General features: G+C 33.6%; 1 protein-coding gene across 3 annotated transcripts in view; it reads right to left on the reverse strand.

The window, feature by feature from the left end:
• Positions 1-17,389, reverse strand: part of LOC145727339 (zinc finger protein castor homolog 1-like) — a 108,207-nt gene that overhangs the window by 15,535 nt on the left and 75,283 nt on the right. For 2 of the 3 annotated variants that reach the window (XM_081976910.1, XM_081976909.1), the window contains exons 6-12: positions 10,991-11,162; positions 7,745-8,041; positions 7,565-7,683; positions 5,612-5,834; positions 5,178-5,556; positions 471-817; positions 235-411 (exon numbers count right to left, since the gene is read on the reverse strand). In XM_081976910.1, the coding sequence (XP_081833036.1) occupies positions 235-411; positions 471-817; positions 5,178-5,556; positions 5,612-5,834; positions 7,565-7,683; positions 7,745-8,041; positions 10,991-11,162 (1,714 nt within the window). The remainder of the gene's footprint in view (positions 1-234; positions 412-470; positions 818-5,177; positions 5,557-5,611; positions 5,835-7,564; positions 7,684-7,744; positions 8,042-10,990; positions 11,163-17,389) is intronic. The other variant, XM_081976911.1, reaches the window with a different exon arrangement.

The raw sequence follows: 17,389 nt of genomic DNA on the forward strand, positions 1-17,389 counted from the left end.
GTGACTTTATAAGTTAAAATGTCGTAAAAATCACGTGACCTTTGAAGTGTGATATTTCACAAATGGAAAAACTACTTTCAAAATGGTTTTTCTATGAAATGAGAATGTCACATGACCTAGAACTGATTTGAGAAGGATGGAAAATCATGTCAAATGATGAAAAGAGTCACGTGACCGTCAGAATTGGAAAAAACTCAAAATGGTGGTAAAATCAGGAGTAAAACCATAACTTACGGTTCATCGTCTTCTTCCGCATCTTTGGGACCTGAAGGAGTGGTGGACGGTTTGGGCAACTTGAAACTGGTGAAAATGGCCTGGGGACTGTCCATCAAGCTCTGAGATCCTCCCTGTGATGAGTTGTAGTCGTTCCACACTTCAATCACTCGGTTTTTCGGTGGTCTACCTCGTTTCCTGTTACCACCAATTTAGATCACCCACTCGCATAAATGGGACACCAAACATCAGCTTACCTGCAGAACATTCCATCGATACTGGTAGTCAAATGGGTGGCGGTTAATGGATCTTTAGTCAAACTCAGTTTCTGACTGTACTGATGCATTTTGTAGTGTTCCAGTCTGCGGAACGGTTTTTCGCTCGATAGTACCACTTCGCGGCACCCATCGATTGTGCAATGGTAGTGTTTCTCCTTGTTTTGGTAGATGCAAGCGTGATCTTCGCAGGGTTCGTTCATTTCCGACACGGAGTAGTAGTTGTCCGTGATGATTTCTTGCTGCTCGTGGTTTCTCGAGTGTTCTTTAGCTGATTCTTTGGAGGTTAGGATTACCTCGCAGTTGTCTTGAACGCAGTGGAAATGATCCTGAAATTGTTAAGAAAAAATGTTAGTGTTTGCGTTAAATCACCGCACGAGTGAGAATAGTTGTTGTGATTGGTCAAGAAAAAGAAGCAAGCTGAAAGCTGCTTTTTTTTGACCAATCACAAACTGTCCACTGTGCTGGTATTAGACCTTGACTGATAAGAATGACAGTGTAAACAGTTTGTGATTGGTCAAAAAAATCAGCAAGCTGAATTTTTTGGCCAATCACACATTGCTCCTTGTGCTGTCAAAATTAGTAAGTCTACATGTGCAGTATTTGCGCAAATTACAGTACAGTTTTCATAGTTTACAAGTGAATGAGTGAGTTTCTAAGTCAATTTTGATACTTTCAGGATTTGGAAACGTTTGCATAGCATTTAAATTGGTTTGATAGTCAAATTTATGAATTTTCCAGGCAATTTTCAAAGTTTCCAAGTAAATTAGTGAGTTTCTAGGACAATTTTGAGACTTTCAGGGTTTGGAAACGTGTAGAAAGCATTGAAATTAGCTTGATAGTCAAATTTATAAACTTTCCAGACAGTTTTCATTGTTTACAAGCGAATTACTAAGTTTCTAAGTCAATTTTAAGCTTTTCAGGGTTTGGAAACGTGTAGAAAGCATTGAAATTGGCTAGATAGTCAAATTTATGGACTTTCAAGACAGTTTTCATAGTTTACAAGTGAATGAGTGAGTTTGTAAGTCAATTTTAAGCTTTTCAGGGTTAGGAAACGTGTACAAAGCATTGAAATTGGCTAGATAGTCAAATTTATGGACTTTCAAGACAGTTTTCATAGTTTACAAGTGAATGAGTGAGTTTGTAAGTCAATTTTAAGCTTTTCAGGGTTAGGAAACGTGTACAAAGCATTGAAATTGGCTTGATAGTCAAATTTATGGACTTTCAAGACAGCTTGCATAGTTTACAAGTGAATGAGTGAGTTTCTAAGTCAATTTTAAGCTTTTCAGGATTAGGAAACATGTACAAAGCATTGAAATTGGCTTGATAGTCAAATTTATAAACTTTTCAGACAGTTTTCATAGTTTCCAAGTGAATGTGTGACTTTCTAAGTCAATTTTAAGCTTTTCAGGGTTTAGAAACGTGTAGAAAGCATTGAAATTGGCTTGATAGTCAAATTTATGGACTTTCCAGACAGCTTGCATAGTTTACAAGTGAATGAGTAAGTTTCTAAGTCAATTTTAAGCTTTTCAGGGTTAGGAAACGTGTAGAAAGCATTGAAATTGGCTTGATAGTCAAATTTATGGACTTTCAAGACAGCTTGCATAGTTTACAAGTGAATGAGTGAGTTTCTAAGTCAATTTTAAGCTTTTCAGGGTTAGGAAACGTGTAGAAAGCATTGAAATTGGCTTGATAGTCAAATTTATAAACTTTTCAGACAGTTTTCATAGTTTCCAAGTGAATGTGTGACTTTCTAAGTCAATTTTAAGCTTTTCAGGGTTTAGAAACGTGTAGAAAGCATTGAAATTGGCTTGATAGTCTAATTTATAAACTTTTCAGACAGTTTTCATAGTTTACAAGTGAATGAGTGAGTTTCTAAGTCAATTTTAAGCTTTTCAGGGTTAGGAAACGTGTAGAAAGCATTGAAATTGGCTTGATAGTCTAATTTATAAACTTTTCAGACAGTTTTCATAGTTTCCAAGTGAATGTGTGACTTTCTAAGTCAATTTTAAGCTTTTCAGGGTTTAGAAACGTGTAGAAAGCATTGAAATTGGCTTGATAGTCAAATTTATGGACTTTCAAGACAGTTTTCATAGTTTACAAGTGAATGAGTAAGTTTCTAAGTCAATTTTAAGCTTTTCAGGGTTAGGAAACGTGTAGAAAGCATTGAAATTGGCTTGATAGTCTAATTTATAAACTTTTCAGACAGTTTTCATAGTTTCCAAGTGAATGTGTGACTTTCTAAGTCAATTTTAAGCTTTTCAGGGTTTAGAAACGTGTAGAAAGCATTGAAATTGGCTTGATAGTCAAATTTATGGACTTTCAAGACAGTTTTCATAGTTTACAAGTGAATGAGTAAGTTTCTAAGTCAATTTTAAGCTTTTCACGGTTAGGAAACGTGTACAAAGCATTGAAATTGGCTTGATAGTCAAATTTATGGACTTTCAAGGTAGATTTCATAGTTTACAAGCGAATGAGTAAGTTTCTAAGTCAATTTTAAGCTTTTCAGGGTTTGGAAACGTGTAGAAAGCATTGAAATTGGCTTGATAGTCAAATTTATGAATTTTCAAGACTGTTTTCAAAGTTTTCAAGTAATCAGTGAGTTTCTAGGACAATTTTGAGACTTTCATGGTTTGGAAACGCGTACAAAGCATTGAAATTGGCTTAATAGTCAAATTTATGGACTTTCCAGACAGTTTTCATAGTCTACAAGTGAATGAGTGAGTTTCTAAGTCAATTTGAAGTCTTTCAGGGTTTGGAAACCTGTACAAAGCATTGAAATTGGCTTGATAGTCAAATTTATGGACTTTCAAGACAGTTTTCATAGTTTACAAGTGAATGAGTGAGTTTCTAAGTCAATTTTAAGTATTTCAGGGTTTGGAAACGTGTAGAAAGCATTGAAATTAGCTTGGTAGTCAAATTTATGGACTTTTAAGACAGTTTTCATAGTCTACAAGTGAATTAGTGAGTTTCTAAGTCAATTTTAAGCTTTTCAGGGTTAGGAAACGTGTAGAAAGCATTGAAATTGGCTTGATAGTCAATTTTATGGACTTTTAAGACAGTTTTCATAGTTTAGAAGTGAGTGAGTGAGTTTCTAAGTCAATTTTAAGTCTTTCAGGGTTTGGAAACCTGTACAAAGCATTGAAATTGGCTTGATAGTCAAATTTATGGACTTTCAAGACAGTTTTCATAGTTTACAAGTTAATGAGTGAGTTTCTAAGTCAATTTTAAGTATTTCAGGGTTTGGAAACGTGTAGAAAGCATTGAAATTGGCTTGATAGTCTAATTTATAAACTTTTCAGACAGTTTTCATAGTTTCCAAGTGAATGTGTGAGTTTCTAAGTCAATTTTAAGTCTTTCAGAGTTTGAAAACCTGTAAAAAGCATTGAAATTGGCTTGATAGTCAAATTTATGGACTTTCAAGACAGTTTTCATAGTTTACAAGTTAATGAGTGAGTTTCTAAGTCAATTTTAAGTATTTCAGGGTTTGGAAACGTGTAGAAAGCATTGAAATTGGCTTGATAGTCTAATTTATAAACTTTTCAGACAGTTTTCATAGTTTCCAAGTGAATGTGTGAGTTTCTAAGTCAATTTTAAGTCTTTCAGAGTTTGAAAACCTGTAAAAAGCATTGAAATTGGCTTGATAGTCAAATTTATGGACTTTCAAGACAGTTTTCATAGTTTACAAGTGAATGAGTGAGTTTCTAAGTCAACTTTAAGCTTTTCAGGGTTTGGAAACGTGTAGAAAGCATTGAAATTGGCTTGATAGTCTAATTTATGAACTTTCAAGGCAATTTTCAAAATTTCCAAATAAATCAGTGAGTTTCTAGGACAATTTTGAGACTTTCAGGGGTAGGAAACGTGTACAAAGCATTGAAATTGGCTTGATAGTCAAATTTATGGACTTTCCAGACAGTTTTCATAGTTTACAAGTGAATGAGTGAGTTTCTAAGTCAATTTTAAGCTTTTCAGGGTTTGGAAACGTGTAGAAAGCATTGAAATTGGCTTGATAGTCAAATTTATGGACTTTCAAGGCAGTTTTCATAGATTACAAGTGAATGAGTGAGTCTCTAAGTCTTTCAGGGTTCGAAAACGTGTTCAAAGCATTGAAATTGGTTGGATTGTCAAATTTATGGACTTTCAAGGCAATTTTTAAAGTTTCCAAGTAAATCAGTGAGTTTCTAGGACAATTTTGAGATTTTCAGGGTTTGGAAACGTTTGCAAAGCATTGAAATTGGCTTGATAGTCAAATTTAAGGACTTTCAAGGCAGTTTTCATAGTTTACAAGTGAATGAGTGAGTCTCTAAGTCTTTCAGAGTTTGGAAACGTTTGCAAAGCATTGAAATTGGCTTGATAGTCAAATTTAAGGACTTTCCAGACAGTTTTCATAGTTTACAAGTGAATGAGTGAGTTTCTAAGTCAATTTTAAGCTTTTCAGGGTTTGGAAACGTGTAGAAAGCATTGAAATTGGCTTGATAGTCAAATTTATGAACTTTCAAGACAGATTTCATAGTTTACAAGTGAATGAGTGAGTTTCTAAGTCAATTTTAAGCTTTTCAGGATTAGGAAACGTGTACAAAGCATTGAAATTGGTTTGATAGTCAAATTTATGGACTTTCAAGGCAGTTTTCAAAGTTTCCAAGTAAATCAGTGAGTTTCTAGGACAATTTGGAATTGGAGTTTACTTACCTGGTAGTTGTACTCGCAACCATCCTTACACTGTTGCCCTTCAGACACAAACTGGCAGTACTTTCGCCAAAACTCGTCCGCGTTCAACACCACATCCTCCTGTTGGTGAGGAGGAAAGTTGGACGTTTCGCTCGCACTCAAGTCCATAGCCAACGCTCCCTCACTCTCATCGTTGTAACTCAAGGGCGAGTTGCGATCGCTCAAACTTTCCGTGTTGGACACGTTCGATATGTTGGACATGCAGTTTTGGTGGTTGTAGAAGTTGGCCAAGTCGATTTGGGCCTCGTAGTCCCTGGTTAGAGGGTTAAATTGAGGTTGAGAGGGCGGCAATCCTCCTTCCGACAAGGTTTTCATCATACTTTGCGCCAACTTGTACTTCCTACAATATTTTTGGTGTAAATGCGGTTCAGGAGATAAATGAGACCAAAAATTACCTGTAGGCCAATTCGCTGTCTTTTCTTTCGTGTTTCCTTTTGTGGGAAAATAGCTGTCCGGAACTATGCAGGACGTAAGAGCATTGAGGTCGTATGCAGTGTATGTGGTTGCATACTTTCGAAAAACGACAGTTTTCAAAAGGGCACACCTCGTTTTTCATGAATTTTTTGAATCCGTCCCTGGTCAGTTGCTCATCCTTGATGTGATAGGACTTGTGTTTTTCTGCGTTTTAAAAAAAAAAATTGTAAGAAATTGTACCTTTCATATCTCCGTTATTTTAAAAGATATCAAAAAAGTTTTGGAAAGGAAAATTGTAGGAAATTTTATTCTCTATAAGATTGTTTCAGTATATTTTTGCCGGAAATGATCGTTCAAGGAATTTATTTGCCAAAAACTGCTCTAAAGCACAGAAGTGCTTCAAGATAACTATAGTTTCAACTTCAACCGATCTTGTTTCAGTTATTAGGAAAGATATCAAAAAACTTTATACAGGATGATCAAAAGAAAATTTCAAGGGCTACAAATTGGTATATTAAACAACCCTGTAACTGTCAAATTAACAGAGTTATGGACTGTCAAAGTGAAAACTATTAAATTCAAACTTAACAGCAAACAACTCTGTTTTAACAGTAAATAACTCAGTTATTCGACGTTGTAGGCAAAAACGCTATACAGAGTGGTCAAAAGACAATTTCAAGGGCTACAAATTGGTATATTGAACCACCCTGTAATTGTCAAAATAACCGAGTTATTGACAATACAATGGAGTAGTTTACAGGGTGATTCATTGAATTTTTATCATCCTCGTAGCTTGTTTAATTTTCATTTTATCAAAAATTACCAAATATGAGTTTTGTAGATATTTGCGTCTACTTTATTCCTAGATAGGCCATCAGTATACAGGGTGTCCCAAATTTGAGCAACAAACCAAACTTATAATTTTTCAAATGGGATGACCAATTTTTTATTCGATTTTTGGAATCTACGTCAAATTCTAGGCCTACTTGATGTAAAATGTTTGTATCGATATTCAATTGTTTTTGCTCTAGCAGCCTTACTTTGACCACTCTCCTCGAAAGCAAAAATTCCCAATTTGAGCCAAATTTTGGTGCATTTTTCCAGAAAATCGTCCATAACTCGCTTATTTGATACACCCTGTATAAAATCACCGGATAACAAAAGAAAGCTAATAAATGGGGCTATTACACGACGCTGAGCGGGCGCGGATAAATTACCCCATTTGGCCGCTAGAGAGCGTCAAAGTTGACTCTCGTTTTTGGCAGTTTTTGATCAATATCTCACGAAGGTTTCAGGTTAGAGGTCTGAAATTTTTATCACAAATGCACCTCTATGGGATGCAACTTTTACCTTCAATACACTTTTTTGGTATCACGCACCGTTTGACTTTGAAAAATAAAAAATATGAATTGTCAAGAAATTTCAAGGGTGACACCTTCTGATTTTTTTCAGAAAATTTTTTATTTTCAAAATTAACCTCAACTGCCTAAATACCTTCAGCTTAATAGTACAAACGTGACGTAAAGTGTCATTTGTCAAAATGTCATTTTGCAAGGGTGCCACGCCCTAAAAACTGTCAAAATTGACATAATTTCATGATCATCTCCGAAACGGTGTCAGTTAAAGCAAAATGGGCGTTAGATTTGTGTTTCCCAGGTTGAAATTAGTTAAAAAAGTCATTTTGATTGAGAAAAATCCAAAATGGAGGCCGTTAGTACAGTAGGCCCAAAAAATCCCTAATTTAGACTAAATTTCCGTGCACTTTACCAGAAAATCGTCCATAACTCGCTTATTTGAAACACCCTGTATAAAACCACCGGATAACAAAAGAAAGCTAATGAACGGGGCTATCACGTGACGTTGAGCGGGCGCGGATAAATTACCCCGTTTAGCCGCTAGAGGGCGTCAAAGTTGACTCTCGTTTTTACACTCACCCATATCAGACTTGTTCTTAAAAGTGAACCTGCACCCAGTCCGTCTGCAATGAAAATGCGTGGTCCTCTGTCCGAAAAACGCACAATAAGAAGCCCCGCACTCTTCAGTAGCCCTGTACCTGTTCAAAAACACAAATCAAAAAAATGCAGAAAAACTGTTTCAAAAGTGAAAAATCTAACCTCTGAAAGCCCTCCTGCATAATGGCGCTGTCCTTCCTGTGGTAGTTGCTGTGCATCTGGACGTCGCTGGTCGAAATGTACACCTTGTCGCAATTCTCCTGGATGCAATGGTAATGGGTCTGTTTCTTGTTGTGGGTACAGTTGGCAAACTTGTCGCCGCAATCGTCCAAAGGACTGTAACGCATAAAACCGTGCTGCAGCGATTCGTCCCGTTTCTTGTGCCACTTGAAGTGTCTGATCATTTCTTCTTTTTTAATGAAGACCCGCGAGTTACAGTCTAAACAGTGGAAGTGCTCTCTGCAAGTTGACGATACGGTTTAGAAACGATTCGGTCAGGGAATCGCTTAGAAGTTTCCAGAAACTTTAAGTTTAGCGCCTCAAACATTCAAATTAACGGTTTTCTCGCCCTCTGGCGGCATAATCACAAACCACGAAACAAGCACATGTTTATTGATTCTGAAAGCTTATACTATAAACTATCAGTCAGCTTATATGACATTTTGACGTATCTGTCAAAACTGTCAAGAAAAGACTTACAATTAATCTAGATTTGAGAGAATTTTCAAGTGAATCAGAGATAGAGAGAAACGAGAAAACATTTTTTTCAAACAAAACAATCACAACGGCAACGTTGTGTCTAAAGTTTGACACTTAATTATGCCTACAACGTTGCCGGATTTAATATTTTCTGTTTGACAACCAACCAAAATACGTTTGCGTCATTGCCAAATGTATCATCTTTCTAAATTGATACAAACAAGAAAGAGAAATTTGATATGAAACACATTTTTTAAATATAATTGAATTATTAAAGAATCACAATTGATAATGAAGGGAAACAACCTAACCCCAACTTTCTAATCAGACAAAAAGTGACATTATTGACGTGTAATATGTCATACTTGTCATGTCACTCTTAGGGTATAATACATGATTGCCTACACGTAAAGTATTATATTATTTTATACATACATTTGTCCATCCCTGCAAATTGTTTCTAACCAATTTCAAGTCATACACAAACTTTTTAAGCGAAAAATTTAAAAATCTTAGTCAAGAATCAGGAAAGTTGACTCAAAATTGAAAATTTCTAGTTTTAAATCAACTTTGCTAGCTAAAAATGTGGAAACATTAACCAGAAACCTGAAAATTGACCTGATAGTTCAATTTGATCTTAGCACGTGACTTTTTTAAGTATTATAGAGCAGTGTGTCACGTGATGTTGAAAAAACTATTTGATTGACAGGGAGAAGAGTGTCCTTCATGTCAAGTAAGAGAGGGAGAAGGCAAATAATAAAGAAATAATATAGAGTAACTGGACGAGCAGAAAAAGAGCGTTAAAGAAAGAAAGAAAATACATATAGAATGACAAGAAGAGAGGAATTACGTTTGGCAACGCCGTATCTGCAAATGTCATTTGTCACTACTGTAAACAGTTGACAGATGGACATTAAATTATGTCAGAAACGAATCATGGGGTTTAATTGAGCAATTTGCTAAAAAAAGCGTTTTTACTGATAATGAAGAATGTGTTCAAAATTATTATTGGTCTTGCAGGATTTACATTCATTGGTTTGTCAAATTTCAATTTCAATCCTAACACGTGACTTCCTTAAGTGTTACAGAGCAGTGTGTCACGTGAAAAACTATTTGATTGACAGGGAGAAAGACAGAGAGTCACCCAAAGGCAGGAAATGTGACAACGTTAATGCCTTTCAATAAAATCTTCCAAAAAGAGTGTCCTTTATGTCAAGTAAGAGAGGGAGAAGGCAAATAATAAAGAAATGATATAGAGTAACTGAACGAGCAGAAAAAGAGCGGTGAAGAAAGGAAGAAAATACATAATATAGAATGACAAGAAGAGAGGAATTACGTTTGGCAACGCCGTATCTGCAAATGTCATTTGTCACTACTGTAAATAGTTGACAGATGGACATTAAATTATGTCAGAAACGAATCATGGGGTTTAATTGAGCAATTTGCTAAAAAAAGCGTTTTTACTGATAATGAAGAATGTGTTCAAAATTATTATTGGTCTTGCAGGATTTACATTCATTGGTTTGTCAAATTTCAATTTCAATCTTAACACGTGACTTCTTTAAGTATTATAGAGCAGTGTGTCACGTGAAAACTATTTGATTGACAGGGAGAAAGACAAAGAGTCACCCAAAGGCAAGAAATGTGACAACGTTAATGCCTTTCAATAAAATCTTTTAAAAGGAGTGTCCTTTATGTCAAGTAAGAGAGGGAGAAGGCAAATAATAAAGAAATAATATAGAGTAACTGGACGAGCAGAAAAAGAGCGTTAAAGAAAGAAAGAAAATACATATAGAATGACAAGAAGAGAGGAATTACGTTTGGCAACGCCGTATCCGCAAATGTCATTTGTCACTACTTTAAACAGTTGACAGATGGACATTAAATTATATCAGAAACGAATCATGGGGTTTAATTGAGCAATTTGCTAAAAAAAGCGTTTTTACTGATAATGAAGAATGTGTTCAAAATTATTATTGGTCTTGCAGGATTTACATTCATTGGTTTGTCAAATTTCAATTTCAATCTTAACACGTGACTTCTTTAAGTATTATAGAGCAGTGTGTCACGTGAAAACTATTTGATTGACAGGGAGAAAGACAAAGAGTCACCCAAAGGCAAGAAATGTGACAACGTTAATGCCTTTCAATAAAATCTTTTAAAAAGAGTGTCTTTTATGTCAAGTAAGAGAGGGAGAAGGCAAATAATAAAGAAATAATATAGAGTAACTGAACGAGCAGAAAAAGAGCGGTGAAGAAAGGAAGAAAATACATAATATAGAATGACAAGAAGAGAGGAATTACGTTTGGCAACGCCGTATCTGCAAATGTCATTTGTCACTACTGTAAATAGTTGACAGATGGACATTAAATTATGTCAGAAACGAATCATGGGGTTTAATTGAGCAATTTGTTAAAAAAAAGCGTTTTTACTGATAATGAAGAATGTGTCTTGCAGGATTTACATTCATTGGTTTGTCAAATTTCAATTTCAATCATAACACGTGACTTCTTTAAGTGTTACAGAGTAGTGCGTCACGTGATTTGTGACTGATTGTCTTAAAATTCGTCTTACACATGAATTGGACTGATAAAACATGTAGAAATGCAGTTTTTAATTGCGATCCAATCAATTTGGACCGATTTCTGTATGAAAAAGCGGAGAAAAGTACCACAACAGCGTGCCGTTCAAACACCGTAATTAACTTACCTGTAATTAAGATCTTTACAATAGGTACTGCCGCACTCGAGGCTCGAGGCAAACTTCTTAACGTATTTCGAATAATCAACCTGAGAAGATTTGTTCAGCAAAAGACTGGACGAAGACAAAGAGGAATCGCGATGTTGTTGCATGGACGTCGACATCGATTGTTGCATCATAGCTGGAAAACACGAAAAAATCAACGATTAGGCAACAGTGCTAATTTAGTGTCAAACCAGTCACTGTCAGTTAGTCTGTCAACTGTCATTTAAATGGGTTATCCAGTGAAAGTCTACTAAACTGAACCAACTACACTTAGGCAACACTGCTAGTTTACTGTCAGTCTTAACGTGTAAAATTTTTCATTTTTCAAAAAAAGTTAAAGGATGGGGGGTTATTAGGCGTATTTTTTTACTACTTTTTGAAATTTAATATCTCGATAACATGAAGAGCTAGAGAGGCGAGTTTCGGCTCATTTTGTAGTATTTTTTATCCTCTTTCTAACGGCGTCTTAGTGAAATCTATAAGAGTTCAAATAAAAAAGATACAATTATTCAAAAATTGAAAATACAAAAAATGACAAATTTTTATTAATTTTTTAATTTATTTAAGGGCTTATTTATACCAAAATACCTTAAATTATGTGAAATAAAACAAAAAAAGCACCTTACAATTTAAAATGTTTAAAAAAAAATGTTTAAAACAGCATTTAAGCAATTTTTTTGTTATTTATTATATCTTGAAAATAAATAAAAATACTAAAGATAATTTGCACTGCAAAAACACTGTAAAATTGCTACTTGTTAGTGACAAATCAAAAACTCAATTTTCATGATTTTGACTTAAATTTTCAGTTTTCAAGTAAAGTATTGCCATTTTGAAGTTACAGTTTCCATAATATCGAGATAAATTGTCAGTTTTCATGATTATTAAGTTAATTTTAAGGTTGTAACTGATTATACAAGATTCTAACGTCAAAGTACGTACACTTTTCAAATCAATTTTCATAATTTTGAAGTCAATCTTAAGTTTCTAAACAGTGTACGTAATTTTGACTTCAAAATATGGTTTTCAAGTAAAATTTCAAGATTCCTAAGAACATTTTTATGTTTTTGATGTCAATTTTCGGTTTTCAACTCAATTGTCACAATTTTCAAGTAAATTTTCAGTTTTCTAGTAAAGTATTGCCATTCTGAAGTCAATTGTCATGATTATTAAGTTAATTTGAAGGTTGTAACTCATGCATAATTTTAACGTTAAAGTTTGCTTTTTCAAAGTATTTTTTTATGTCAACTGTCAATGAAAGTCTACTAAACTGAACCAACTACACAAAAAAATCTTTTTTTTTCTGTAAATATGATCTGTAGATATCCGGGCCCGTATAAACCCACTGAAAAATTGAGAAAGGACGCTGCTGGTGCCCCCATGACGCTATTATATGATTCAACCTCTTAATAACTTTAAAAAAAGGGGTGGCTGGAAATTTTCGAAGGGTTGAAATTCGAATAGGTCCCCGTGTGTTTTTTTTTTAAATAATCCCCCAAAGGGTTCGAAATACTAATTTTACATTTTGCCCGGGGATTTTCCGCACTATTGGTCTTTTGTCATAATATTTTTGGAATATGATACAGATGGTGTTTTTTTCGCGCTTCCTTTGTTGCCAAATTGGGATGTTTTCAGTTTTAGTGCAGTTTAATAACTCAATTTGTTACATATAGTTTAGATGTTGCCAGATTGCCTAAAGAATATAAAAAGACAAAATGTTGCAAAATGCATAGAAACCTGAATATTGTAGGAATTAAAAGTGAATTGTCAGTGCAGTCTGGCAACATCTGCACACAGTGTTGCCAAGTCAAAATATTTAATAGCGCTAGAATAAACAGTCAAAAAACGGTAGTAGATCAAAATGAATTTTATTTTACTTTATTATACAGGGTGTTTTTTGTTATTATCGAATGTACATCGAAAAATAATGCCAGTTAAACAACCATACTTAAAAAATACAGATTTTAATTTTTTTATCAATTGTTTACTAACCGACAAATGACACAAATGTCACGTGGGTTTAGAAGATAATTTAGCTAGACAGTCACGTGACATCTGTCAAAATAACCGTCATAAATATTAATATAAGATTATATCGAATACTGCAAGAAAACTTTCCATAAATCCCGATTTTTGCAACTTTAAAGCATAGTTTGACAGTTTTGACGTGAGTGACAGTTGTTACGTGATTTTAGAACATTATTTAGCTAGACGATCACTTGACAATTGTCAAAATTACTGTCATTAATCTCAAAACACGTCTTGTTTTTAAAACTGTGTTAAACTCTAATTCTAGTAAATTCAAAGCATATTTTGACAGTTTTGACATTAGGGACATATGTTACGTGGTTTTAGAGGATCATTTAGCTAGACGATCACGTGACAATTGTCAAAATCACCGTCATTAATCTCAAAATACGTCTTGTTTCGAAAACTGTGTTACACTCTTATTCTAACAAATTCCACGAAATTTTGACAGTTTTGACATTAGAAACATATATCACGTGATTTTAGAGCATAGTTTAGTTAGACAGTCACGTGATTATTGTCAAAATAACTGTCATAAATGGCAGAAATACGTTTTATATTAAACACTAAAAGAAAACTTTTTTGAAACTTTGATTTTTGCAACTTTTGTGCTAGCAAATAGCAACATTGAGTGCAGATGTTGCCAGATTTAAAAAAATTACTAAAATTCAACATTTTTGCAGTTGAAAAAAGATGCAAAACACTTTTAAACTAATATTTTTTTTAAATAAATTTTTAAAATACAGAAACTACTAATTAATTTACAAATGTAAAAATTATAGCAAGTTTTATTCAGTTGAAAGGAATATTTTAAAAACAGAATGACGTGTAGTGGTCGAAATACCTTTTATGCAACCACCGGAAAGTGCAGATTGGAATTTTGTTTTTGAATTGAATTTGTGCGATTTTTGGCACACCGAAACTAACCACGATGTTTTACACGAGTGTACTTTTAAGCGACAAAGACAGGGAAATGATAATTATTAGAATAAAAAAAAAAGAAAAACGAACGATTAAATTGATTTAATTTGTGACACCGACTATAGCTATTTTTCGATCGGGCTAAATTTCTGTGTCTAAGCCAAAAATTTAACATTTCGATTTGGAAAAATCGAGGAAACTTGGCAAATGGCTCGGCTATTATTTCTATTCTGCGCGTCTTTAATTAGAAAGAGCGCCGCTGCCTGGAAATAATCTAATTAGAAATATATCAGGAAAAGGTTAGAAAACCAGACGGAAAATAAAACAATTCTGAGTCTCTTTTTGTATCAAGTGTACCATTTAATAGATTGTGATTGGTCGAAAAAAACAGCAAGCTGGAAGCTGCTTTTTTTGACCAATCACAAACTGTCCACTGTGCTGGTATTAGACCTTGACTGATAAGAATGACAGTGTAAACAGTTTGTGATTGGTCACAAAAAAGCAGCAAGCTGAAAGCTGCTTTTTTTTGGCCAATCACACACTACTCTTTGTGCTGTCAAAATTAGTAAGTCCACATGTGCAGTATTTGCGCAAATGACAGTACAGTTTTCATAGTTTACAAGTGAATGGGTGAGTTCCTAACTCAATTTTGATACTTTCAGGATTTGGAAACGTTTGCATAGCATTTAAATTGGTTTGATAGTCAAATTTATGAATTTTCCAGACAATTTTCAAGTTTCCAAGTAAATTAGTGAGTTTCTAGAACAATTTTGAGACTTTCAGGGTTTGGAAACGTGTACAAAGCATTGAAATTGGGTTAATAGTCAAATTTATAGACTTTCCAGATAGTTTTCATAGTTTACAAGTGAATGTGTAAGTTTCTAAGTCAATTTTAAACTTTTCAGGGTTAGGAAACGTGTAGAAAGCATTGAAATTGGCTTGATAGTCAAATTTATGGACTTTCAAAACAGTTTTCATAGTTTACAAGTGAATGAGTGAGTTTCTAAGTCAATTTTAAGCTTTTCAGGGTTAGGAAACGTGTAGAAAGCATTGAAATTGGCTTGATAGTCAAATTTATGGACTTTCAAAACAGTTTTCATAGTTTACAAGTGAATGAGTGAGTTTCTAAGTCAATTTTAAGCTTTTCAGGGCTTGGAAACGTGTAGAAAGTATTGAAATTGGCTTGATAGTCTAATTTATAAACTTTTCAGACAGTTTTCATAGTTTCCAAGTGAATGTGTAAGTTTCTAAGTCAATTTTAAGCTTTTCAGGGTTAGGAAACGTGTAGAAAGCATTGAAATTGGCTTGATAGTCAAATTTATGGACTTTCAAAACAGTTTTCATAGTTTCCAAGTGAATGTGTAAGTTTCTAAGTCAATTTTAAGCATTTCAGGGTTAGGAAACGTGTAGAAAGCATTGAAATTGGCTTGATAGTCTAATTTATAAACTTTTCAGACAGTTTTCATAGTTTCCAAGTGAATGTGTAAGTTTCTAAGTCAATTTTAAGCATTTCAGGGTTAGGAAACGTGTAGAAAGCATTGAAATTGGCTTGATAGTCAAATTTATGGACTTTCAAAACAGTTTTCATAGTTTCCAAGTGAATGTGTAAGTTTCTAAGTCAATTTTAAGCTTTTCAGGGTTAGGAAACGTGTAGAAAGCATTGAAATTGGCTTGATAGTCAAATTTATAAACTTTTCAGACAGTTTTCATAGTTTCCAAGTGAATGTGTAAGTTTCTAAGTCAATTTTAAGCATTTCAGGGTTAGGAAACGTGTAGAAAGCATTGAAATTGGCTTGATAGTCTAATTTATAAACTTTTCAGACAGTTTTCATAGTTTCCAAGTGAATGTGTAAGTTTCTAAATCAATTTTAAGCTTTTCAGGGTTAGGAAACGTGTAGAAAGTATTGAAATTGGCTTGATAGTCTAATTTATAAACTTTTCAGACAGTTTTCATAGTTTACAAGTGAATGAGTGAGTTTCTAAGTCAATTTTAAGCTTTTCAGGGTTAGGAAACGTGTAGAAAGCAGTGAAATTGGCTTGATAGTCTAATTTATAAACTTTTCAGACAGTTTTCATAGTTTACAAGTGAATGAGTGAGTTTCTAAGTCAATTTTAAGCTTTTCAGGGTTAGGAAACGTGTAGAAAGCATTGAAATTGGCTTGATAGTCAAATTTATAAACTTTTCAGACAGTTTTCATAGTTTCCAAGTGAATGTGTAAGTTTCTAAGTCAATTTTAAGCATTTCAGGGTTAGGAAACGTGTAGAAAGCATTGAAATTGGCTTGATAGTCTAATTTATAAACTTTTCAGACAGTTTTCATAGTTTCCAAGTGAATGTGTAAGTTTCTAAATCAATTTTAAGCTTTTCAGGGTTAGGAAACGTGTAGAAAGTATTGAAATTGGCTTGATAGTCTAATTTATAAACTTTTCAGACAGTTTTCATAGTTTACAAGTGAATGAGTGAGTTTCTAAGTCAATTTTAAGCTTTTCAGGGTTAGGAAACGTGTAGAAAGCAGTGAAATTGGCTTGATAGTCTAATTTATAAACTTTTCAGACAGTTTTCATGGTTTCCAAGTGAATGTGTGAGTTTCTAAGTCAATTTTAAGCTTTTCAGGGTTAGGAAACGTGTACAAAGCATTGAAATTGGTTTGATAGTCAAATTTATGAACTTTCAAGACAGTTTTCATAGTTTACAAGTGAATGAGTGTGCGTAATATATGTAGTATGTTAATAGATTGTGATTGGTCGAAAAAAACAGCAAGCTGGAAGCTGCTTTTGTTTGTGATTGGTTAAAAAAGGAGCTTCCAGCTTGTTTGCTTTTTTTGACCAATCACAACCAACTCACGGTGTTCAGTATTCAGTAAATAATGAAGAAATTGCTATTTCTCCTAAACCATCTGCACAGGTTCAGGAAACTCACTGTTTTTATTGGTCAAGCCATTAAATTTCAATAATTGTCAATCAAAAACACATAAAATTCAAATTAAGTGTCACCCGTAGACACGATAATACCAGTTTTTAGGAGTTTTTGGAATGTTTAACGTTATTTTATTTTCTGTATAGAAAAATCAGTTTTCTTAGGCAAAAATTGCCAAATTGTTAATTGTGTATTTTTTAAATTAATATGATAAAAATGACTTACTTTGTCAAATAATTTAATTCGACAAGCTTCTAGTTAAATTTTGACATTTATCAACCCCAGTCACACCACAAAATGCATTAAAACACAGTTAAAATAAAAATATACATTTTTTAAACTTATTAATTTTGAATTTAATTAAAACTTTTTGAAAAGTTTAAAATGATATTTACTACAAAATAATATTTATTGAAGCAACCTAATGACAATAATTAATTACAGACAGGAAAATAAAGTGATAACGACAACCATGTATTTTACTCATCAGTTTAACAA

This window comes from Ips typographus, linkage group LG3 (genome assembly GCF_016097725.1).
Source record: "Ips typographus isolate SLU linkage group LG3, UJ_Ityp_2.0, whole genome shotgun sequence".
Classification (NCBI taxonomy): Eukaryota; Metazoa; Arthropoda; class Insecta; order Coleoptera; family Curculionidae; genus Ips; species Ips typographus.